The 25,608-nt window shown below is 37.6% G+C and overlaps 4 protein-coding genes across 6 annotated transcripts in view; all 4 read right to left on the reverse strand.

Annotated features, from left to right (window-relative positions):
- The window catches only part of LOC134799649 (small ribosomal subunit protein eS25), a 215,491-nt gene that overhangs the window by 67,665 nt on the left and 122,218 nt on the right, over nucleotides 1-25,608 (reverse strand). The window lies entirely within an intron of this gene.
- Nucleotides 1-25,608, reverse strand: part of LOC134799550 (NADH dehydrogenase [ubiquinone] 1 alpha subcomplex subunit 8-like) — a 117,553-nt gene that overhangs the window by 40,175 nt on the left and 51,770 nt on the right. The window lies entirely within an intron of this gene.
- Nucleotides 780-9,877, reverse strand: LOC134799513 (presenilin-2). Of its 3 annotated transcripts, none has more exons than XM_063771930.1 (9): nucleotides 9,557-9,877; nucleotides 9,122-9,342; nucleotides 8,580-8,789; nucleotides 7,545-7,765; nucleotides 7,157-7,255; nucleotides 6,729-6,806; nucleotides 4,589-4,891; nucleotides 3,819-3,931; nucleotides 780-3,229 (listed from the first exon to the last, which is right to left on the reverse strand). In XM_063771930.1, exons 1-9 carry the CDS (start codon nucleotides 9,704-9,706, stop codon nucleotides 3,074-3,076), a joined length of 1,551 nt encoding a protein of 516 aa, XP_063628000.1. In that variant the 5' UTR covers nucleotides 9,707-9,877; the 3' UTR covers nucleotides 780-3,073. The 3 variants fall into 3 exon arrangements, with proteins under 3 accessions (XP_063628000.1, XP_063628001.1, XP_063627999.1); XM_063771931.1 differs by having other exon boundaries at nucleotides 6,762-6,806; nucleotides 9,542-9,877; XM_063771929.1 differs by having other exon boundaries at nucleotides 9,542-9,877.
- LOC134799514 (26S proteasome regulatory subunit 4) lies at nucleotides 12,979-24,544 on the reverse strand. Its single transcript, XM_063771932.1, has 9 exons — nucleotides 24,396-24,544; nucleotides 24,019-24,306; nucleotides 23,542-23,712; nucleotides 16,002-16,130; nucleotides 15,622-15,807; nucleotides 14,461-14,561; nucleotides 14,176-14,272; nucleotides 13,600-13,809; nucleotides 12,979-13,222 (listed from the first exon to the last, which is right to left on the reverse strand). Exons 1-9 carry the CDS (start codon nucleotides 24,396-24,398, stop codon nucleotides 13,088-13,090), a joined length of 1,320 nt encoding a protein of 439 aa, XP_063628002.1. The 5' UTR covers nucleotides 24,399-24,544; the 3' UTR covers nucleotides 12,979-13,087.

The following is a 25,608-nucleotide window of genomic DNA, read 5'->3' on the forward strand; positions in this document are numbered from 1 at the left end:
TGTATACCAACAGTATAAGCAAACGTTGCAGATTGCTTGAGTATGAAAATGACTTCGATATTAAGTAGATTTTCGTAGGAATTGACACTTGTTTCGGAGAGAAAATCGAGTTCGTTTTACTTTGATTTTCTCTTTCTCAAAGGTATGTAGGAAAAATATAGTTTGATATGCCTAAAGTACAGGGTATTAGTAATACAAAATAGCCAGGTTTAGCAGAGTAAAATTCTCAACATTTCCAAATAAGAGCTCGCCATTCAGTGCTTCACGGGGTTTTTCGGAAACGACCATCAGAAAAAAAATCATTACTAATTTAATAAGTCCTTTTTCTAATATTTACAACGACATTTATAAAGATAAGAAGACGCTTTTACTGGAACAAGTACTCATTGTTTCTAATAATGAGCGCAAAGTCCTGAATTTCGTCGACTAGTATCATCAATTTTGCATTATTTCGACTTTTCTTGTAAGAGCGCTCTTAATTAGTTGTGTACGTAATGATTACTGTTATTAGTTTTTGTTGAGCAGTTAACATTTTTTATTATTTAATTCCTCGCAAATCTTGTAATTTTTAGAAAGGGTACAAAAATTAATATTTCCATGTTACCGTTATACCTTTTGCGTATAAAAGAGACTGAATTGTTCAGTTCAAAATATCTGACATGTGTATCTCAAAGATTTTGTAATGAAGCAATATTTATATGTATACTTAAGTACCTAATAAATATGTTTTTATTAAAACTCTTGTTTAATTTTGGAGGGAGAAAAGAAATAAAACATAATTGTTGTTATATCAAAAGTTATATTACCTAATTTGCTTTACAAAGTTCCTAGCTAATAATTTAAACCACATTATAATTTAAGGATGAGCTTTTCTTTACAGAACTCAACACGTTCTATCGGCAAGCCCATATTTCTAATAAAATTGTCCTATACATCACCAAAGATGGCTTCTGCAGTATTTCATGTCTGCTGCTAAGATTTCACATATTATATGAAACGATTGTTAAATGACATTCCTGCAAGTAAAAGATTAAACAAAACTGCACATAAATAGAGTATTTATATTATACTGATAATTCGGTCACGCCTAGAAACAGCTATAAGAATCAAGGATAGATTTTCAGAGTTTATGCATGTCGTCATTTATAATATACAGGTACATTACATAAGTAACAAAAAACCTGATAAGCAGAAAAGAACAATCCATTTAAGAATTAAGGCATAAAACTAATGGAATGTTAACAATTATTTTGAAACTTAAGTAAAAATGTTACGTAACGCAAGTAATCTTAGGTTAGGTTTTTAACTTTTTGAACCGTCTACTTATACATCAGAACCGGTTTTCGGCGTTTATATACTAGTTGCTGTTGATGTGTCGGTTGTTTGTATTGTATTAATTTCATTTTTGTTACTAACATTTGTATACCTTAACGAGTATATCTACATTCATTTGGTTAGACACTGCGATTTTACCTGGAATTGTCAGTCTTTAAGAGTTAATTGTCACTTGAATTATTTGGTAAACATTTAAATCTCCTAATAGCCCTTTTGAGTTTATAGATTTTCTCGGCTGTCAGCAACTAATATTAGTGTAAAACTTGTCTATGTAAAAAATCCTATTGCGCTCCATAATAGTATAATTCTGTGATTAATAGCTTACCAAATAAATCATCTAAGACAAGAATCTTACTTAGTGTATCTCCGGTGTTTCATTATGTTAGTACCTAGAGTAGATCGCATCTGTAAATTCTAAGATTAAAATTCATTTACTCATTACTCAATACAATAAAGTTTATTGTGTGTTGTGTTTATTGAATAAACAAATCGTTAGACAAGACTGACTACCGTGTCATAATCGACAGTGTTTACAAATTTCCTACTTACCATATTAGGTAGCTGCAAGTCCTATAAGGCCGGAGCCCCACTGCTGCGCACGCTATGTACACGGCCCACGTTTTAATACAAACCGACCGGTCTGGCCTAGTGGATAGTGACCCTGTCTGCTAAACCGATGGTCCTGGGTTCGAATCCCAGTAAGGGCATTTATTTGTGTGATGAACACTAATATTTGTTCCTGAGTCATGGTTGTTTTCTATGTATATAAGTATGTATTTATCTATACAAGTATGTATATCGTCGCCTAGTACCCATAGTACAAGCTTTGCTTAGTTTGGGGCTAGGTTTGATCTGTGTAAGATGTCCCCTAATATTTATTTATTTATTATTATTATTTAAACCGTGGGCAAGCCCACGAAATTTTGTATAGGAACGTGGGTCGTGTACATAGCGTGCGCAGCAGTGGGGCTCCGGCCTAAGGCTTCATAAAAAGGCATGAAGTGTATTGGTTACGTATACGCACTATGCGTAGATATTACAAGAAAATTCCCTGGGTATTAGTTATTTATTAATCATAATTTGTATTAGCGACATATTCACTCAATCGTGCGCGCTATACTTTTTGGTGACTTAACATGAGACTCCGCGAAGATAAGTAAATCCTGATACTGCTATAATAGACACAAACCAAACTGACGATTGTAAAACTTCTCATTCACGCTCGCTTGGTGGAAGGTAGGGTGAGAGAGATGGAGATATGACCCTTGTCGTCAGTTTGGTCTGTCTACTATTAACTGACAATTCTTAAACCTCATTACAAGGACATAAGGTCCATCTGTGTTCGGTCAGGATAGGTAGCTTCTGTAACTATCAAGAATACCGTATTACCCTCTTAGTTAAGGTCAAATAATTTAAATAGGTATAGCCAAAAAGTGAGATCAATAACGGTAACCTAAAAGCCAATACTGAGAGTTTTCTAATAAATCAGATATCAATAACCCAACTTTTTGGTAATCGGACTCCAAGATCCTTTATTTTATACAAAACTGCAAAGGTTAGATACCAATAAGCGTGCACAAATAAGTGAACATTTCTCCGCCCTTCTAACGTCCTCGCAACACAACTAACCTTAGGTAGACCTTATGCCAATCGCATGAAAGTTTTCAAACGTTCAACGATAATCAGTAACTGGAAGGAATCGCCTTCATTAATTGATATCTAGTGTGTGGGGCGGTAGCTATATGAAGACCTGTTCGGCGGCCAGCGCGTCCGCGAAGGGCTTGACGACGCCGCGCGTGGCGAAGTAGAAGATAAGACCGAAGGTTATGGAGATGGGCAGCGCTGGTAGCGCCTTCTTGAGGATCGCCAGCAGGAGGAGGGTTAGGCATAATCCCTGTAAGAAGTAAAAGTTTCGTTAAGCTTCTGCAAATGAAACGGGTATATTTGAAACTAGGTAAACCCAATCTGTGGTACCTAAAGCACCTCTCAATAGACAGGCATCTTTGTAACGATAGGAATAAAGATGTGTTATGATATATTTGCCCATTTTGGCTGTCATATTAATATTATTTGATGCTAACTGAGTTAAACTGAGGAGTAGTTTTTAAAATTTCTTTTTATTTTACTTGTTTTGCATTATATTCAGGTTAAATGTCCCAAAGTAGTCATTTTCAACATATGTAAATCGAATCCCTTTGTTTGACATAATTATTGAAATTCATAATGTATTGATAGTCAGATTATCATTAGTTATAATTCTGAAACCGTTAACTTTTCAGGATTTTCGTTATCCTATAGATAGGTTAGGTTTGTTTTATAGCAATCTTGAAAAGTTACGCATTACTGAGAAAAGCCAAATTATGACTAACAAAAAAGCGGACAAGCAATATATTATGACTTAAAACTTAATGGGAAATAATAGAGACCCTTAAAACTTTACGGGAAATAATAGAGAGAATGAAAATATATAGAGAAGCACTCACAATAAGTATAGCAACAAAGCAGGCGAGTGTGGTGTTCCAGTCGCCGTAGGAGCTGGCCTTGCCGACGAGCACGCTGTAGAATATGAAGTCGCCCAGACCCAGCTTTACGCCCTCTGGAATTCAAACTAATTAATCAGATATGATATGACCCTTACTTAAGATTGCTTTATTTTGTGACTATTTATTAACGGACTTACCAAACATGTAAGTGTGAAATCATTTATTTACATACAATATATATACAGTGGTACTAAGTAAGTACATGTAAGTTATATTACTATACATTGAATTTAATTTAACAAGACAAGACTACAATTTGGCAAAGACAATAATTAAGTTTTTTGTTAACATCAAAAATCGCAGGCAAATAACCAATGCAATATAATTATAATATATATATGCATGTCGTTTATTACTAAGTAATTTCAGCTTGAAATAACAAATATATTATATATTGTTGTTAGAAAATATTGAAGAATGTTACCTTTAAATAAGTTATGTCAACGATTCTAACCATTTCTAGATTTTCAATCACCACCAATTTCGTCACCTTAAGTCGCTGGCCAAGTTTGATGTGAACCACGTCGCAGTCATACATTGTCACCGGCAAGAGCGTCAAGTCGATACAAACATATGTAGAGCAGCGGTCGGGCTTTATCTATACAGCATACGCTAAGTTTTCACGTCAAATGACATGTCAAGTACGTTGTGGTCGGAGTATAACTCTAAAGATCGGTCGTGTGTGATTTAGGGCGCGGCACGGTACTAACTCTCCTCCTCCATATCAGGCGGCGGCGGCGGCGGCGGCGCGACGCGCTCGACGCGCGTGGTGTAGTTGGCGGGCTGCGTGCCGTCCACGCGCAGGCGCCGCGCCTCGCGGCCGGAGTCCCGGCCGGGGTCGCGGCCCGAGTCCCGGCCGGGGTCGCGGCCCGAGTCCCGGCCGGGGTCGCGGCCCGAGTCCCGGCCGGGGTCGCGGCCCGCGTCGCGCCGCGCCGCCCACGCCGCGTCGAAGCCGCCGTCCCCGTCTGCGCCCGACGCCGGCCGCGCCGCAGCTCTGCCTTCGCCCGCGGTACCTGTACAGTTGCAAATCGGGATAAGCAATTAAGTTGGCACTAAGGACACATTTCCACGGTTCTCACGTGACGGTCCGAATACTCCGAATGGCCGAGTGAGCAGTTTCGTATGAGTATAGCGTGAACGGCGTCATTTATAAATGATTGTTCGATGTCGATACATATCAGAATTGCATACATTTGATTTTTTGACATAACCAATGGAGTGATGCTCGTTTAGAAAGATTTTGGTAATTTTGATATGCATAATATGACTTTGATCTTTAAATAAGAAGAAAATGGTGAATGGTGTAAAATAATTTCATTGAATGAACTATCCTAGAAAAATAATTAGTTAGACATGTTAGTGTCACGGATCGTGCGAAATTGCGAATTAAGAGGCCCAGGCTCACCTCCGCAGCTCCGCCCGTGTTTTAATGGGAAAATGTTTGACAAATGTTCGACAAGTGGTCATAGGTTCCCACCTATGACTCCACACAGACGTTAGTTGATTTAGTGTCACGGACCGTGGTTGAGAAATCGCAACTCCCGGGCTCACCTCTGCCCATGGTTATATAGAAATGTTTAACAAATGTTCGACAAGCGGGACTACACGGACAGACATTAATTGTTAGTGACACGGACCGTACCGGTGCCGGTGGTTGAGAGGCCGCAGCTCCCGGGCTCATCTCCACCCGTGGTTATTTGGGAATGTTTGACAAATGTTCGACAAGTGGTCATAGGGGGAAATACACGGACATACATTTTTGTGTTAGTGTCACGGACCGTGGTTGAGAGGCCGCAACTCCCGGGCTCACCTCCACCCGTAGTTATATGGGAATGTTTTACAAATATTCGACATGTGGTCATAGGTGGAATACACGGACCGTGGTCGAGAAGCCGGGGCTCACCTCCGCCCGTGGTTATACACCGTGTTTTTATTGAATTCCGTTAACTTCGGGGTATGGTTAAATACGTTTAAGAGAACTAAATGGCATAGTTAATTTTCAAAAATAAAAATTTTTTGCTGTTTATAAAAATAATATATAAGTTTAAAAAGTAATTAAATGTAGCATGTAGCGTTGTTGTAACACGGGCATTACATTTAACTCAACAAAACAATTGAAATCTGTGACATATCCATGTCATTTCGAACATCAATCCATCGAGATTGTACTTAAGTTTAGTAGCAAATATATGAACTCATTCTAAACACTAATCAATATGTAAACCGGCCCTAAGGCAAGTGTACACGCTTGTAGAGGCCATATAGGAAAAAAATAAATTATTGATTATCTCCGAAATGGAGTTAATTAGAATATCGGTGTCTTTGAGAAATGATTTAAGCTCAGGAATGCACCCTTGAAATTAACGGAAATCAAAAAAACACGGTGTATATGAATGTTTGACAAAAGTTCGACAAGTGGTCATAGGCTGAAATACACGGACAAACATTTTTGTGTTAGTGTCACGGACCGTGGTTGAGAGGCCGCAGCTCTCGGGGCTTACCTCTGCCCGTGGTTATATGAATATGTTTGATAAATGTTCGACAAGTAGTCATAGGGGGAAATACACTGACAAACATTTTTGTGTTAGTGTCACGGACCGTGGTTGAGAGGCCGCAGCTCCCGGGCTCATCTCCACCCGTGGTTATATGGGAATGTTTGACAAATGTTCGACAAGTGGTCATAGCGGGAAATACACGGACAAACATTTTTGTGTTAGTGTCCCGGACCGTGGTTTAGAGGCCGCAGCTCACCTCCGCCCGTGGTTATATGGGAATGTTTGACAAATTTTCGACAAGTGGTCATAGGGACACTACTACACGGACAAACATTTTTGTGTTAGTGTCACGGACCGTGGTTGAGAGGCCGCAGCTCCCGGGGCTCACCTTCGCCCGTCGTCGTCGTCCCCACGAGGCAGTACATCACCGTCGCTGCAAGCATACATTGCGTTTTGAATCTTTGTAAGTCAAATATTTGATGATGTTAATGAGCCAGGCTCAGTTTAGGTATCATTCTTATACAAAAAGGACCCATTAATAAAAAAAGAATTGGTTCAATATAAACATCAATTAAGTCATATACATCGCAGATACTAGTATTATATGATATGATCTGTGATCACAGACAACTTTGATTATGTATATCAATTTGAATTTAATCTGTTATAACTATATACTTCAAAATGCGTAAGTGTCATTGTTATCTTTATAAGATACCAGATATCTACACATTGATAAAATTATGATACGGTAGTCAGTAGTTACATGTTATGTATACATACATGAGTAAATGAGAGCTGGGAAGATGGGTTCATTTCTTTCTTGAGCTGTTTCGACTAATATCCTCAGAGGGCCCTTTGGAGTCAATACTGCTACTAGATCTGAAATAATGAACAGAATATTTAGAATTCACAACATGCAAATGCACCACTTTAAAAAAGTTTAATTTGTGTCTTTTATTTCTTTAAAACTCTAAATTCTGTTTAGAAAACTTCATAAGTTTGTTTTTCAATGTTGCAACTAATAATATTGGTATCTATGAAACGAACGCAAGTGATTAATGAGATGACGGGCGTCAGAGAGGTATGGAAGAGAAAGACATGCTGCGCCGACCCCAAGAGAATGATGACTAATAATATTCGTATTTATATTTTGGATAGTTCTTCTCACCCCAAATAGAGATAACAGCAAGCACTGCCCATGTCGTCCACTCCGGCAGATATTTGATAAACACAAGTGCCATTAATGCAGCGATAAAGATCAGATAGGCCTGCTGTAGCCGCAAGGGCCCCTTCCAGTGGATGACGATCATGCCCATGACACCAAAGTTCCACATCACAAACCCTAGTGTTATGTAATCCATTGGGATGTTGTAGGCTCTTAACGCTTCTCTGTAAGACAAATACATACTTTATTGGTAGAAACCATAATAAATAACATTATACAAAGGCAAAGCAAGCTCATTAATTACGCAAAAACCACTGGGTGTAATTGTATGAAATACGGCACATAAGGTAAGCTACTTTTTATTTGAAAATCACTTTCATAGAAGGGTGAAATAAGGATGAATAATGAATTAAAGATGTAGAAGTACTAATGCAGACGGGACAATATGACTTATTATGGGCAAAGACAAATTCCTTTACAAATCCAATTTGAAGGCTATAAATACGAGTATGTTCATTTGTTAACACTTAACAAATAGAAACTGTTCTGATTACAATTACAAATTTCAATGTGTTTCATTGTTCCTAACGAGTGTAAATAGTTAAGATATGATCAAACAGCACTGTAACTTTCACTGCATAAATAATAAGTGGCATTGCTCACACTTTCTTCAGCTACATTTATGTATGCAAATTATCAGATATAAAGAAACAAGAATTGTATTGTTTTTCTTAAGTCTTTCATGATAATAAAATCAACTGGCATACATGATTTGTAACTTTACACTTAACCTGTTTCTTAAATTTAACAATTACTGCTGCTGTTGTATAGATAGAAGATAATTCCAATATATTAAAAATAATGTAACTATCATTGGTCCTTGTCACATTGCTGAATGTGTGAAAGACATCAGTCTGTCATCAGCCATGCCACACAAGCCTCGCTGTATTGGACCTTAATCTGTTTGACTGCCATTGCATGATTGATTATTAGAAGCAACAATTAGAAGTATTAGAACAACACACAATTAGTACTTACTCTATATACAAATATGAGAACAAAAACAGCAGCATCAAGGAGGAGAGAATGAGCCAGCCGTGTATGATCTTATAGCATCTCTTCTTGTACAGCACTATGAGCAGCACGGTCATCAGTGCGATCACACACAGTAGGATCATGGAGTTGGCCAGTGCATTCCATACTTTGGTCACTGCGTGAGGACTTTCTTCATGAAATGGTGTGTATGCTCTGTAAATAATGATCACATGTGTTATTCTGGGACTACTCATCTTTATAAATATTGACAACAGGATCCTGAAGATTTTATGATCAAAACATTTTTAATACAACCAATTCCAATTTTAATTTTAACATTAAGTAATCAAACTTTCAGAAAAAATACAATGGTTGTAGCACAAAATTAAATATTTTAACCTCAATGTTATATTTTCATAAAAATACCCCAAGTAGTAAGAAACCCAACGGTAAAGTTGCCCTAATAACAATTTATCAAATACTTATTATGTTTATATGTAAAATAGATGGGATAGATTGTTTCATTAAGACTAAGCTGTACTTACAAATATACATCTTTAACAGAGTAAAAGCTGACAGTTGATATTGTAGCTACAACCACCAGCATACACAGTGTAACAGGTACAAATAGCTTGATCACATGGCGAGCACCATACTTCAGCTCCAACTCTTCAATCTGTGGCTCTGTTGGCTGCGGTGGGTTAGGCCCGCTAGGCCCAGGCCTGCTCGGCCCACTGGAGCCTCCACCATCATTTTGTTCCACACTCTGAGTCATCATAAACAAAACGATTACATAAATTTAAGATAACATACACTCAAGATTACAATAATTTGTCCAAATAACATAGCTGTTCTGATAAACAACACGAAACATATGCATTATGATTGGTTAGAGATTATGTAGGTGTATTGCCTGTCACCATGACCCAGCAAAGGAAGTAGTAAGGTAGAACTACGGAACATACATTCGTGTTACTCACGCCATAAGTGCGCTGGGTGTCCGATTTTGTTTTCTTTTTCCTGGCGATCCTTTCGGCGATCTCCCTGTCGGGACGAGCTTCTGCGATGTGGCCGTCCATGAGTGCCGTACGCTCGGTCGCCTCGTCTGACTCACTACCTGTGTCGCTCATTCATTTACCCTATAACTAACACGCATTTTGTAAACAAATGAACAGAACATGCGCTTGTTTATAATAGAAATATCAATAATTAGTCGACTATCTTCATACAAAACTAAAAACTAGTACAGGAAATTATTGACAATTGGGATAATACGACCAAATCAACGCGTACATACGGAATGATTTCTCCCATGAGACGTTGGGCGTTTTCCCTTGAGAGCAGCTAGTTATATGATACCTTTCTAATTTGGTAGGATTATATTAAATAAAACGCTGTGACATTTCATATTTCGTTCAAAAAATTTCGATGGGTGTTTTATGGTTCGTTCAGAAATTGTGCGTGAACTTTACTGTTGAACTTTAGAAAGTAAAGCCCCCTCCAGTGGCCTATTTTATAAAGCTACAAGTTACAATTTACAAGCGGAAGTCTCTTTCTAACCCTATGTGTTAGAACGAGACTTCCGCTTGTAAATTGTAACTTGTAGCTTTATAAAATAGGCCACAGACTATGCGCTTGAATCGCGGGCGAAGCCACGAACGCGAGTGTGGAGTCGATTTCGCTGTCTGCGAAAATCGACTCCACACTCGCGTTCGCGGCTTCGCGCCGCGATCCGCGCACGAGTGTGGAGCGGGCTTAAGATACGTTGCAGCAAATCGCATGCTATTTTAGATTCATTGCGGTGTTTGATCGTTCGATTATATTCCCTGCACTTACTTAGTCGGCAGTGTATCGAAAATCACTTGCGATTTGTTGCAAGGTCTATAGACTTCTTCTCTACGTCTTAAGCCCCCTCCAGACTATGCGCGTGAATCGCGGGCGAAGCCGCGAACGCCAGTGTGGAGTCGATTTCGCAGGTCTGCGTTCAGGACTCCACACTCGCGTTCGCGGCTTTGCGCCGCGATTCGCGCACGAGTGTGGAGGAGGCTTTATTTGTTTATGCCTCGGAGTAATTAACAATGGAGCCGCCATTAACAGGCGTTCCCCTCTGTCGAAAATAGGCGGCCAATGGTCAACCACATGTCAACCATATGTATGGACTGACGTTTATCTGACATGACGTACCTATACATTTGAAATGCCCCTCCCCCGCAAAAAACGGCAGACTATTTTGTACCGAAAATTTTAGACATGGCGTCTCCGTTGGTTATAACCTCTAAGGTTTATGCATACTAAATGGATAATTGCCCGTAGAACTGATGGCCGTTGGGGCGGAAAGGTTCTCGAGTGGCGACCACGTACCGGAAGGCGCAGCGTGGATAGACCCCCCACAAGGTGGACTGACGACCGGTGGCCTATTTTATAAAGCTACAAGTTACAATTTACAAGCGGAAGTCTCGTTCTAATAGATAGGGTTAGAAAGAGACTTCCGCTTGTAAATTGTAACTTGTAGCTTTATAAAATAGGCCACTGGTTAAGGTCGCAGGAGTCCGCTGGATGCGGGTGGCGCAAGACTGGTCATTGTGGCACTCTTTGGGGGAGGCCTATGTCCAGCAGTGGACGTCCTCTGGCTGATATGATGAACGTCGCACCCATAAGTGAGAGCGAGAAACAGATATCTCTTTCTCGCTCTCACTTATGGGTGCGACGCAACAAGGTCGCGGTGCGATGCGATAGTGTGTTGCGGCCTTATCCATGACGAATTGAGGGAACTCCTCAATTTTTAAAGGCACATGCATGGTGTTTTGGGCGTTTTCTTAAGCAACTCGAGCATTTTCTCCCGAAAACCACCAATTTGATGAAGTAGACCTGATGATGATGATTATTTTGATGATTTCTTTAAATGTAAGTATGTTCAGCGATTACTCCGGCACCTGTGATCCGATTTGAGTAATTCTTTTTTTGTTTGGAAGAAGTTACCTCCAAGGTGTTTCCGTATTATTTTTGGTTCTGGTCTGATGATGGAATCCATGAGGAATTGAGGGAACTCCTCAATTTTTAAAGGCACGTGTTAAGTGATTTCGGGGTTTTCTAAAGTAACTCGAGCATTTGCTTCCGAAAACCACCAATTTAATGTACTGCAACTGTAGCCTTACCACGAGTTTGACATTGATATATTCGCTAACGTCTTATGCATCTAAATGTAACTTTTTATGCATCTCGCTCACACTAAGGTTAGTACGAGCGAGATGCATAGGAAGTAAGTTACACACATGCTAGCGAATATATCAATGTCAAACTCGTGGTAAGCTGGTAAGGCTACTGATCGGGGGTTAGGAGTTAAGGGGTCAGGGATTAAGGGGTCGGGGAATGGCGGTTGAAGGGTTGCTGGTTCAGGATCGAGGGGTTCCTGGATCAGGAGTTGATGTGCTGTGAGGTTGAGTGATCGGGGGCTGAGGGATTGGGTCAGTGACGGGGCGGGCGGATGGATTTAGTTGACAGGAATTATAATTTCCCAGACGGAGTCGAGAAAATTCCTGATTACATATTTACTAAAGTAATAGGTACACGAATTTAGTGTTAAACATGATCTTGTTTTTCATTCATGCGTCGCGCTCTGAACAATGCGTTAAAACTAAAAATGGTAAAATAAAAACTTTTTACAAAAAAATTAAACCGACTTCAAAAAGGATGAAATAAAATATTATCCTTTTTTATGTCTATGCGTGACCAACTGATATGTTTGAAGTCGGTGCTAAGCCAAGTAGTAATAATACCAGTCAAAAATAATCAGCTTTATGGCTATAAATCCCATTAGAACTGTACTAATAACTATTATAAATGTGTAAAGAATTCTGTCTGCCTCTTTGTCGCCTTTTCATGGCTAAACAACTGAACCGCTTTAGGTGAAATTTGGCAAGAAGGTAAATTCCTTGAATTGTTATATTTTGAAATGTAGTCCTCTGGATAAGGGACGGGAAATAACTCAGTCCTAATCCCACACTTGCGTGCTATAGACTGTTCGAGCATTAGTAAGAAATGCTCTTTAAAAAATACGACGGCAAAAAAATGCATTTATATTTACACTAATGTGCCGACAAACATGGTACGGACTGCGCCAAGAAGGTTTGATCGTGTGTTCTTAGGTCCAGTCGACGTCAATGATAAATTTGGCTTGGCACCGACTTCAAACATATCAGTTGGTAACGCATAGACATACAAAAAGGATAATATTTTATTTGATCCTTTTTGAAGTCGGTTTCATTTTTTTTGGAAAAAGTTTTTATAAATTAATGGGTAGCATAGATCCTTCACTTGCATGAGGGTAGAAGGTTCAGGGTAGGAAGGTAATCATTTTGTTTCTACCCAAGTTAGGAGTAAGGCTGTAAATAAAACTAGTAAGTGTAGCATGCGCTGCATTTTATTAAATCATAAAGATTGTTTTAATTCATATAGTAATTATTAAAGTAGATACATATTCAATGTTAATACATTTGAAACTGAAATGCAACCTACAGATAAAGTCCCTCGGGAGTGCCTTCTTTCTTGCGGTACAACACACTCTCTTTGGACTTCTTGAAGTCTTCATTAGTGACTTTCATGCGCCGTTCTCTTAGCGCCATCAAACCAGCTTCTGTACATATAGCCTGGGAACAAGCAATAATTGGCCTTTATCAACGATATGCGTCGACAAAAATGGTCTTGTCTTTATTTAACACTTAAACAGATAAAAAAAACGTGGTTTTGGAGCATGATGTCGAAACTTTTAATCTTTAAAAGTACTGAGACATTTGTGCCCATCACAGGGTAGAATAATTCTAGGTCGTGAAATAACTTTAGTTTGAATGATGATTAATAGAGAATGTTTTAAATTTTCATCCAGGCGGTCTAGCATAAGTTGCGTTCTCGCGCGTGAGTCTATACTTGAAGTCGCGCTAGATGTATAGAGTCGCGCGCGAGAACGCAACTCATGCTAGCAGGTCAGATCAATATATATTATAAACAAAAGTATGCTAATAAGTACCTTAATATCAGCACCAGAGAGATCATCCTTAGACATAATGAGTTCTGACAAGTTCACATCGTCAGCCAACGTCATCCTCGAGGTGTGGATAGTGAAGATCCTTCTCTTGGTCTTCTCATCAGGGAGCGGGAACTCAATCTTTCTGTCGATACGGCCGGGGCGAATGAGGGCAGGGTCTAAGGTTTCTATGCGGTTTGTGGCCATGATTACCTGTGAGTAAAAAATATTTTACTACAAACCATTTTAAGTATAGTTTGATATTATATTTTACTTTTTGTCACAAAAATTATTTATTTGTACCTCCAAATTTCGGACAATTTGTGTTGATCTATATCAATATGGTAAATAATTTCGTGAACGCTTTAAATGCATTGGGAAAGAAGCGTGCATTTTAGTACAATAGCATAAATTGCAAGTCGCGGCAATGCATTCATTTCGTGGTTGGGGTTTTCGACTTTCGTAGGTTAGATGCTTCACTTTCGTTTGTCATATAAAGGACAGAGTTATAACACAAATGTTTGGGTAAATCCCGAAAAAAAAAGATTTAAAACATCGTCTCGAAATAATTACACTTACTTTAACATCGCCACGAGAATCAAATCCATCTAATTGATTTAGCAGCTCCAACATGGTTCTTTGAATTTCTCTTTCACCACCAGAGTTCGAGTCATATCTGAAAATGCGTAATAAAATTTTGTTAAAAATTATTTTATTTAGAACTAGAAGATTTTTCTTTTAAGAACTTCGGAATGCAAGTCATATATTTAATTAATTTTCATTGTGTACTGATTGCGTAGGTATAAAGTGATACCATGTTTCAATCACTTAACACATTTCTTTCTCATGATTTTTTTAAATTACCGTTTTGTGCCCACAGCATCAATTTCATCTATGAAGACAATTGATGGTGCATGCTCCTCAGCCACTCTGAACAGCTCTCGCACCAGCTTTGGCCCATCACCCTGTGTAAAAAAAACCTTTATTAGTTGCCTATTTCTGAAAACACTAGCAAATAAATTCAACCCACACAACATTGTAGTATTATTTGGAAACTGATAAATGATAAAGGTACTAAAGGGATAATCAAATAGCCTAGAATAGACACAGCTCTTATGACTTAAGCAATAAAGTAAAGAATAAACTGGACTTTATAAGGAGGAAATCTATAAATGAAGAATCAAGAAGAAGAGAAAGAAGAATCTGTAAAGCATGGACAAATCATTACATTTATAAAGGCTGGCGTCCATTAAAGTCGAATAGCGTCGAATCGAGCCACGCTGAATCGAGTCGCATTTTTTCCGTGTGCGTTCATCACAGACGAATCGAAGCGAGTCGAAGTCACGGGAGCTTGTAGGGCTACCGCCAATACCGAAAATCGTCAATTGCGGGCATTTTTCTCTGTCACTCTAATTACGCCTTCATTGGAGTAAAAGAGTAAGATCCCCGCAATTTGCGAATTTCGGTTTTCGCGGTAGCCCCTCTGTGCTGAGGTCGTGCTTGTACAGTTTGTCGATGATGGATAGTTCGGACGAAGAAATACTGTTGTATCAAGAGTGCGAGAGAACAAGAAAGCGACGAGTGCACAAACACTGGGTACACGATATAAACAAGAAGCGGAATATCTTCTGCGAATTTCACCATTTATATTTGGATCTCAAAAACGCCTCTGCCAAATTTGAGATATTAATAATTCTTCGTTCATTTTGAACCTAGATCCGAAAGTACCTAAACTCAAAAACGACATTCATCCGCTACCCCGCGTCCACTGAGGCGCACCGAGTCGAGTCGAAACGCGTAGCCGCAGAAATTCGCCTGACGAGCAATGCGCGCGGTAGATTCGAATCGGCGCGTCGCGGCTTTCGTCAATGGACGCAGTTACATAGAAAATATAGGAGGTGAATTATTGCGATTCGATTCGATTCGCCTCGGCAAGTCTAGTGGACGCCAGCCTTAATAGGTATGTAGGAAAGGAAGGAAATTCTAGAAAAAGATCACATTTCCAGATTCTTGTCAGCAACTCACCAAGTACTTCTGGATAAGTTCAGAACCAACAACACGTAGGAATGTGGCAGAGGTCTGGTTGGCAACAGCTTTGGCCAGCAAAGTCTTGCCAGTGCCGGGCGGCCCGTACAGGATCACACCCTTGGGTGGCTTGATGCCCATCTCCTCATAATACTCTGGGTGAGTTAGTGGCAGCTCTACTGATTCCTGGGAACAACGTATTTATATTTAAGTGGTTAGTTTAGGTTATTTATACAAATCATAAATATGTATGTTTTGTATTGCCTTGTTTATAAAGCACATAAAATGAGTTTGTGGTGAGAAAGGGATAAACAAAAAATAACTAATTGAGGCTTGTAAAGTTTTATGAATAAGACACAAGTGTTTTTTACAAAACCAACCTTAATTTCCTGAATTTGTGTGTCCAGGCCACCAATGTCAGCGTAAGTCTCCTGAGGAGCCTTTTCCAGCTTCATGACTGACACCATGGGGTCAGTGTCATCCCCGAGCACTCCTACTACTGCATGTACCTGTCAATCATTGCAACTTATCATCATCATGCCGCCTGCTTTTATGCTTGGACATAATGTCAAAGAGCCGGTGAAACTATTGGATCAATTTAAAATGCTGCTAAAAACAGACTCCAATCTTTTGTTGTCAATATAAATCAAGGTGCATGATCTTCAGTCACACATTTCATGATTAACTTGGTAAACATTTAGAACTCTTTATGAAATTATAAACACTATTAGTGCATCTTAATATGCATACATTAACAGCACCTTCATGCATATTTTGCATTATATCACACAATAAAATGTGTGAATTTTTTAATTTTATGTGATTTTAAGCTAATTTATGGTTTCACTCACATATTTTTAGTTAGTATGTTTCACATAGTTTAAATTCGATTACTTATGAGTTTTTTTTTTTTAACTGATTTTTATTGAGGCTTTGGACACTCTAGGTGAACATGTCAGCCTCATGGGTGCTTACATAGTTCCCTACTCAAGGGAGAGATCAATAAAGTGGTATACACTGATTGGTTTGTCAGATAAAGGCTCTGCCAACCAACAATTGATCTGTCCATTGTGCATGGAGCCCAAACTACCAAAAAATCTTTTTCCCAAGTCCGAATTCCGGACACACTCCAACAACACGTGAGTCACGTCATCAGTCTTCTGGCAGTCTAGACACAGTGGTGACAGTTTAACACCCATCATACACAGAAACTTGTTTGTAGGAATGTGTCAGGACAGGACTCGGAACGCCGAGACTAACACTTTTCTAGCAAGGTTGGCAGAATCAAACCAGGGTATCCACAACGGCCTAGCTTGGATTGTTCTGTACCAGACTCCTACACCCCTTGATAAAGCTTGTTCTCCGAAATGGTATTCCCATTTTTGTAAACATCTTTTTTTAATTCTTGGAATTACTTCACTCGAATATGGTATAGAATCTATCACAGAGCCATCCATTACAGCGGTTTTGGCAAGCTTATCTACTGCCTCGTTTCCTGCCAACCCTACGTGGGAAGGAACCCACTGTATTTTGACAACCTTTGCATCACAAATAAACTCATGAATCAACTGGAGAGCTTCATATGCGACAGGAATGCCTCTTTGTCCATAAACACAACGATTAAGGTGTTGAAGTGCACTCTTTGAGTCAGATAATATTACAACTGGAGCATTGTCAGCTAGATTCTTTGCATAACACAAGGCTTCTTTAATAGCAACAAGTTCAGCTCGCATAACGCACGCGTCATCATGCAGCTTCCTCATGAGTGAAACATTGCACTGAGGATCAAACAGAGCTGCTCCAACACCTTGTACACACTTTGAACCATCGGTGTATAATTTATAAAATTGGATATACTGCTCAGTAAGCACTCTTAATGTAGAATTTCTCAACGCCTCATTCTGTTGATGCCGCTTAGGAATATCAATATAATCAATGCTATCCAATATACATGACCTGTGCCCTATCCCACAAAACTTTACAAGTGTACAATTCGACAAAATTATTAAATTGTAACCAAAAAAATGTACCACAGTAATTACAAATATGTATTCGTTACAAGTCTGCGGTATACAAATATGTCATTTTTGTGAAAGCGTATCACAAAGAATAAAGGTATGTCACGACAGCTACATAATTGTAGAATTGTTGATTTGTAAATATACAAGCGAATAATTGTAATGTTACAAATATGAAATATGTAACAATTTATTTTTCTTCTTTAATGTTGAAGGTAGTTTCACTTTAAATACGCAATTCGCAAGAATTAAGTACATTAATTATATTTATATAGTGATCAAATCAAATCAAATCAAATCAAATCAAAAATATACTTTATTCATGTAGGCCTAGCAACAAGCTCTTATGAATCGTAATTAATCTTAATCTAATTATCAGAGCAATTTATTGATGTTAATATTATTCCATAATAAAATTGGATTATTATACATATCAAATTTAACACTAAGAATTTCACAAAAGGATCGTCAAACATTAAAAAGATTGTATAAAAAAATACTAGTCTAGAATTTCTAGAATAAAATCTAAATGTCAAAAAAAAAAAAGCATAAGTAACAAAAGAAGTAGATAGTATTACATCGGAATATCCATTTCCTCATCAATAATCAAATGTACCTAATAAATAAATAATCATTTCGAATAACAATTAATCCCACGTTGTAATATCATTCATGTAGTCTTGTGTGGTATAATAAGCTTTAGAAATAAGTTTACGCTTTACATAATTCTTAAATTTATTAATAGATAATTCAGTAATATGGTTTGGAAGTTTATTATAAAATCTTACACAATTACCCATGAATGATTTTTTAATTTTATGGAGCCGAGTGAAGGGCACTGCGAGCTTATGTTTATTTCTAGTATTAATATTATGAATTTCACAATTTTTCCTAAAATTTACAATATTTTTATGTACATACAGAATATTCTCATAAATGTATTGACAGTGCACTGTCATTATGTCAATTTCCTTAAATTTATCTCTAAGTGAGTCTCTATGGTTCATTTTGTATATTGCTCGAATAGCCCTCTTCTGCAGAACAAAAATGGTATTTATCTCTGAAGCACCGCCCCACAGTAAAATACCATATGCCATAATGCTATGGAAGTAACTAAAATATACTAATCGAGCTGTTTTCACGTCAGTTAACTGACGGATTTTGCTCACTGCAAAAGCTGCAGAGCTCAGTCTATTCGAAAGAGTAGCAATATGGGGACCCCACTGGAGTTTAGAATCTAAAGTTATACCAAGAAAAACTGTACTATCAACTAATTCCAATTCCTCATCCTTCACAATGACACTTGTTTGCACATGCCTTACGTTACTACTAGTGACAAACTTAATACATTTAGTCTTTTTCTCATTTAACAATAAATTATTAACATTGAACCAATTTACTACTTTTGAAATGGCATTGTTTACATCATTGTAAGCTTGTTGCTGTCGTTTGACTTTGAAAATAAGTGAGGTGTCGTCTGCAAACAATACTATATCATGGTGGGTCTTAACAAGGAATGGCAAGTCATTTATGTAGATAAGGAACAGGAAAGGCCCCAATATTGACCCCTGTGGTACACCCATAGAGACCAATGACCCAGGTGATCGCTGTCCATTCACATCGACCCTTTGTATTCTACCATTTAAGTAGGACTTAAGTAAATTCAGTGCCGATCCTCTAACTCCGTAATAATGAAGTTTCCTGATTAATGTTTCATGACAAACACAGTCGAAGGCCTTAGATAAATCACAGAAGACACCTAAAGCATCTCGTGACTCCTCCCAGGCATCGAAAATATGCTTAATTAGCTCAACACCGGCATCGGTTGTTGAGCGACCCCGTGTAAAACCAAACTGCTTATTATGCATCAAATTATTAACGTTAAAATGTCGTACTAATTGAGAAAGAACTAATTTTTCAAAAATCTTGCTAAATGTTGGTAGCACAGATATCGGTCTAAAGTTAGTGGGGTCAGAGCTGCTACCAGATTTAAATAAAGGAATTACTTTACTATGTTTCATTAGATCAGGAAACTCGCCGCAATCAACACTGTTGTTAAATATAACTACCAAGTCAGGCGCTACAATTTCAACTAAGGATTTGACAGCATGGACAGAGACTCCCCAGAGGTCATTAGTTTTTTTGACATTAATTGATTTAAACGCCTTTATTACATCTGAGGTACAAACATGTTCAAAATGAAGGTCTCCACAACACTCTGGAGCGTTATGTTTTAATAATGTAACAGCAGATGAGGGTGATGAATTTAAATCCTTAGTTGTGGATACTGATCTGTCTACTAGCATTTGCATATATATTTATCTACGAGTATTTCCACTGTCTCTCAATATTACGGCATTGGGGAAAGGTCTCCATCGTACATTCATATAAAAAAATTCTAAATTAGGTCCACAAACTACCCTAACATTTATAGAATGATCTCCGTGTCGATCAACAAAACCAGCTTCATTTTGACGTGGAGCATCTATCGGTATTAATGACCCATTTACAATACCTGTAACTCTGGGAAAATGTACATGTGATGCTGCAATAAAATCTTCAGAAATTGAGTTTCCATTTGTTGGCCATCTAACAGTTCCCAGTAATTTGTCCACTGTTTGTTCACATACGGCGTGAATCGAACGACAATTTGTTATTTTTGAAACACCATTGAGCATCACCAGTGACGTGATATTGGGGTCCTGAGCCCACCCATCTTAAAACAGTCAGTAACTGTTGTTTAGGATCAAGAGCATGATTTCTTCGTGTCGGATGTCTAAGGTTTCCACCAATAGTCTGTAGTAGATAGTCGACGGTAGATTTACTCACTGTGAACCGCTGATTAAATGTAAAATCCGTTATGGTCAAAGTTAAATTACAATTAATTCTTCTTCACTATCACTGCTACCTGAACTAAACATTTCGTGGTAGGTACAAAGGGTTGGAATCGCTAAATATGATAAAATATACTGCAATTACTAGTAATATACGTTAGTAGCAACTGTAGCAAGAGGGTGCGACACATGTTTAGAGAATTGTTAACTTGTAGGTACAATTCTACATATATGTATAATTATTACTACAATTTAATGTAGCACAAAACAATTGTCAGCTACAAATTTGTACGTTTTCCGGAAAATATATGGAACATATGTAAAGTTTTGTGATACAATAAATTGTAGACTTGTCGATACAATTTACATATTTGTAAGAATTTTCCACTACAAATTTGTTACTTGTATATTTTGTGGTACGCATATTTGTATTATTACAAACTTGTAACTTAACTTAACTTGTAACCACTGGGGCCTATACCACGAAACTTACAATTACAATTTACAAGTGACAAGTTACAAATATGTATTTAGTACAAATGTGCATATCACAAAATTTACAAATGACAAAATTGTAATAGAAAATGTATACAAATATGTAAATTGTCGCGACAAATCTACAATTACGCGTATCACAAAATATTACAATTTACAAGCAATTTTCCGGAAAATTTGACAATTTTGTAATTGACAATTGTACGTAAAAGATTTGTGTTACAACAAATTGTAGAAGAAGGTATACATATTTGTGGAAAGGTAAATACAAGTTGACAATTCTCTCGGCGTGTGTCTAGAGTTTAATACAATTACTACCACTGTGCGTCTTTTCGAATTTTGGTGTCTCTTAAATACTTCCAATCCTTATCAATACATATATCTAAACTTTTCAATTGACTTGCTATTTCTTTCCATTTCTTAATTTTATCATCGTGAGTCAATTTACTACTAAACTTCCCGAATAATATTTCCTTGTGTTCCAAAATTAAATTTTAAAATTGTAAGTTTGTCTTGCATAAACACTTTCAACCAATTTTAATGACAACGTAAAAAGATATGCTACTTAAGCTCGTAAGGTATTTTTAACGATATACTTAAATGAAATACCCTAACATAAACTAAGTGAGGAATATTAATACTTACATATTTGTCAAATTGTAATAAATACCATTCTACGTATGTCACTATATTATTACATGTCTGTCAAAAAACTAAATTGTAATAAATACAATTTTACATTGGTCACAATTATGCATGTTATCTTGACATACCCTCTATGTTTTGAGTTACGGGTCCTCGAATGCAAAATATTTGTAAATTGTAGACTTGTACATGTGACATGTGTAAAATTATTGTGATACGTATTTTTGTTTACAATTTAACAATATTGTCGAATTGTACACTTGTAAAGTTTCGTGGTATAGGCCCCTGGTGTCGACCGAGGACACCCAAGTGTTCAAAGAGTACATATCCAATTTGTCACACTGATGCATGCACAGGTAAATCTTTCCATTCATCATAAATGTTTGCTAACAAAGGAAAATTTTTATCAGAAAATAGATTACGCTTAGCCAAAATGCTCTGTAACGTGGAGACAATGGGGCTGTTTGATCTTGATCTTATTCTTAGCAAAAATCTACAACCCAACCAATAACGGCGCACAACCAGAGGAGGAATGGAGAGTTCACATTCCATAGCTATAACAGGAGTGCTGCGTATGAAGCCTCCGCACACATGCAAAGCTCTATTTTGTAAAATATCTAATTTCTTTAAATGACAAATAGCACAACTTCCATAAATAAAACTGCCATAGTCCAGGCGACTTCTTAAGAGAGATATATAGAGGCGCCTGAGATGTTTAGGATGAACTCCCCAAGACCTTCCCGGTAGAACCTTTAAAATATTAATATGTTTGTAATTTCTTTCACACAGCTCTTTTATATGGAGCCCCATCTCAAGGGTGAACCCAACCATAATCCTAAATACTTAATTCTACGAACCACCTCGAGAGACTTGCCATTAACAACTATATTAACATCAACATATTTTCGTGATCTTTTAAAAACACATACTTTTGATTTATTATCAGACAGATACAAGCCAACTTTCTCTAGATATCCAATCAAACAGTCAATAGAGAGTTGAAGAACACTAACAGTATCTGAAGTGCGCCCTCTTTCCACACTTTTATACAACACGAAATCATCAGCATATTGTGAGATACAAACATTATTAATACTATAGTCCGTTTTTTTTAGCATTAGAAAGAACTTCGCAGAAGTAAGCTTGTGGTTCCAAATCCGGCACTTTTAGCGGTAATAATTTGAAGTAAATTATATGTATTGACCACGCTACATTAGATAATTCAATAATTATTAACAATTAAAGAGCCTGATAAAAACTGCACGCTTGCTTCTGTGGAGTTCTTTCTAATGCTAAAAAAAACTAACTATATTACCTATTTCCAAGGTTGCGATATTAAATAAAAGAGGAGAAATGGGATCTCCTTGGGCTAATCCTCGGTGTGTATGTCTAATTAAAGGGTTACCTCCACAATTCAGAATAATTCTACAACGCCTATTAGAAAGGAAATTCCATAGATATTTACATATCTTATTACCTATGCTTGTCTTGTAAAATGTTGATTAATGAGCTAATATTTATGTTATTATATGCATTATCGATGTCGATAAAACATGCCACAGTAGGTTGTTTTTTACCAAATCCTTGCTGAATATCAGATGTAAGTAAAGCTAAATTATCCAAACAAGACTGAGACCGTCTGAAGCCAGTCGATGAGCTGGGAAGGAGACCCCGACTTTCCACAAACCATTCAATTCTCTTCATAAGAATCAAGTGTAGAATTTTACATGGACAAGACATTAAAGAAATCGGACGTAAAGAAGATGGTAAGCCGGGGTCCCTCCCCGGCTTAAGTATAGGAACTATTTGGACATCTCTCCACTGATCCGGAACAACGCCGGTCTGAATTATGAGATTAAATATTTTCAACAGCATTAATTTACCATTGTTTGAAAAACTTATGTGATTTAAAAGAAACATAGGTTTACCTTATGGTTTAACAACACAGAGCAGCCGGGCTCCAGCTGATCCTTGTCTACAAAGGACAGGATGCTGACATAATGCTCGCTGCCCACAGACGTGGACACTATGGCATGGTTGTCATCTATAATCTCCTCCAGGTTGCCCACAGACATGGGTGTGCCTCTCAGGTCATCAACCTACAAGTGGATTTTTTAAAAGTTGATACATAACAGAACAATGCAATGTTTTTATAGATAGCTAGGGTATAGGCTTGTCAGATTATTAGAATTTAGTTTAAACTTAATACAGCAAATATATCGTGACTAAACAAAAAAGTTGATCTAAACAATAAATGCCAACAAAGCAAATTGCAACTTAAGATTTCATTTTTAGTTAGGTTGAAGATACCCTACTTTTCTTTATACTTCTGGTATACTTTCTAGGGCTCCATGCAGTTCGATAACATTCTCAAAAGTGGAACATGTAATAAGAACAATTCTTACCTTAGACCTTTCCTCCTCAATCTTCTCCTCCTGGGGCTTCAGTCTCTCCTGGTTGCGGATGAATTCCTCCTCCATCAACAAGTAGTCCTTTATTCTCTCCAATTTCAACAACTTCAGTCTACATCTGGTGTGTGGAGTGACTTGAGGCAGTTTCAGTGCTGCGTCAGGCCCCTTTGCCTTGCGCTTCTTCTTGCCAACCCTCGTAGGGATCGGGGGTTCATACTTCTTCTTCTTATCCTTGTCATCTTTTTTGTCTCCACCGCTTCCTCCGCCAGACTGATTCTGACCCTAATAATATAAAACAAATAATGATATTGCAATTTTTATCCAAATTTGAGTATATGCATAGATGGGTGCAGACTAATTTGGTAACTTACCATTATTTATAGCTATAAACTTATTTAATTAATTTTAAAACTATAAATCCACTAAATAATAACCCCAATGACAGCGATTACAAAGCGAAATTTTTACTCTTAATTTTTGTAGCGCCTAGTGTAACGCCCAATCGGTAACAATTTATCGGTTTTCTATTCTATATAAAGACCATAGACTTATAATATATAGAGACGGTGTCTCAGCGAGCTGTCACTGTTGCCACTTTTGTTACGATTAACAATGAGGCCCACGTTGCTGTAGCCATGTCGATAAAGTCATATCGATAAACTATCGACATTTCTTGCAATTTTAATTTTACTTCAAAGGCTTAACGATACCTAAAATTACCAAAAACGCTTTTATTCTTTATTGTGGTTATCAGATCACAATTTTATAGTCACGCCCCAGCAGGGAACCAAGGGAAAGTTCAGATATTTAATTAAAATACATGAATACGTCCTAAAATAGGTGTTCCGCAATAATTGAATTATATTATTATATTATAATATATTCATTATCCATTAGCATTTCAATTATTTTTATGTTTAACGAAGATATTGAAGCTTCAATTAATCGCTATTTCGTTCCGCTGTGTAGCGTTTATCGATATATAACATGATTAAAATCGACTTTTCACATCCCTAAAAGAGCACACATATACGCTTTTACGCACACATACACAGCCTGGGCGCATCAAGAAAGGCAACACTTGATTTGAAGTCCACCTTGTCAACAGTATGGTTGTCCTTTTTTGACAAACGGCATTTTTAAAAGAGCGAGGAGAGAGAAATGATACTAGTTGCTGCGACGTGAAAGAGAACAGAAAACGTTGGGCCCTTGATAAAGACAAATGTTCACCCCAAAAAACACCTAATCCCGTTTAGTTATTGCAATGTCATTTATGGTTTCTAAATTGATTGAAAATGTTTTTCAACATTAACCCTTGGGACGCCTAGTGCCATATCCGTACCAGTCCTGTCAACTGCCGGAGGGTCTTCAATTTTTGTACCCGTCAACTGCCTAGTCCCAGATCTGTACAAACTGTCTCAACTGCCTTGTGCCTTATCAGTCACCAAATTTACTGTATTATATTTTTACAATTTTGAGATCTAAACACTTAAAAATAGAGTTTTATATCATTTGCACTATAGCACTTTTTTTTTATCGCGGCAGTTGACGGGTGCACGTACGCGAGCCTATCCGGCATTTGAG

Source organism: Cydia splendana, chromosome 18 (genome assembly GCF_910591565.1).
Source record: "Cydia splendana chromosome 18, ilCydSple1.2, whole genome shotgun sequence".
Classification (NCBI taxonomy): domain Eukaryota; kingdom Metazoa; phylum Arthropoda; class Insecta; order Lepidoptera; family Tortricidae; genus Cydia; species Cydia splendana.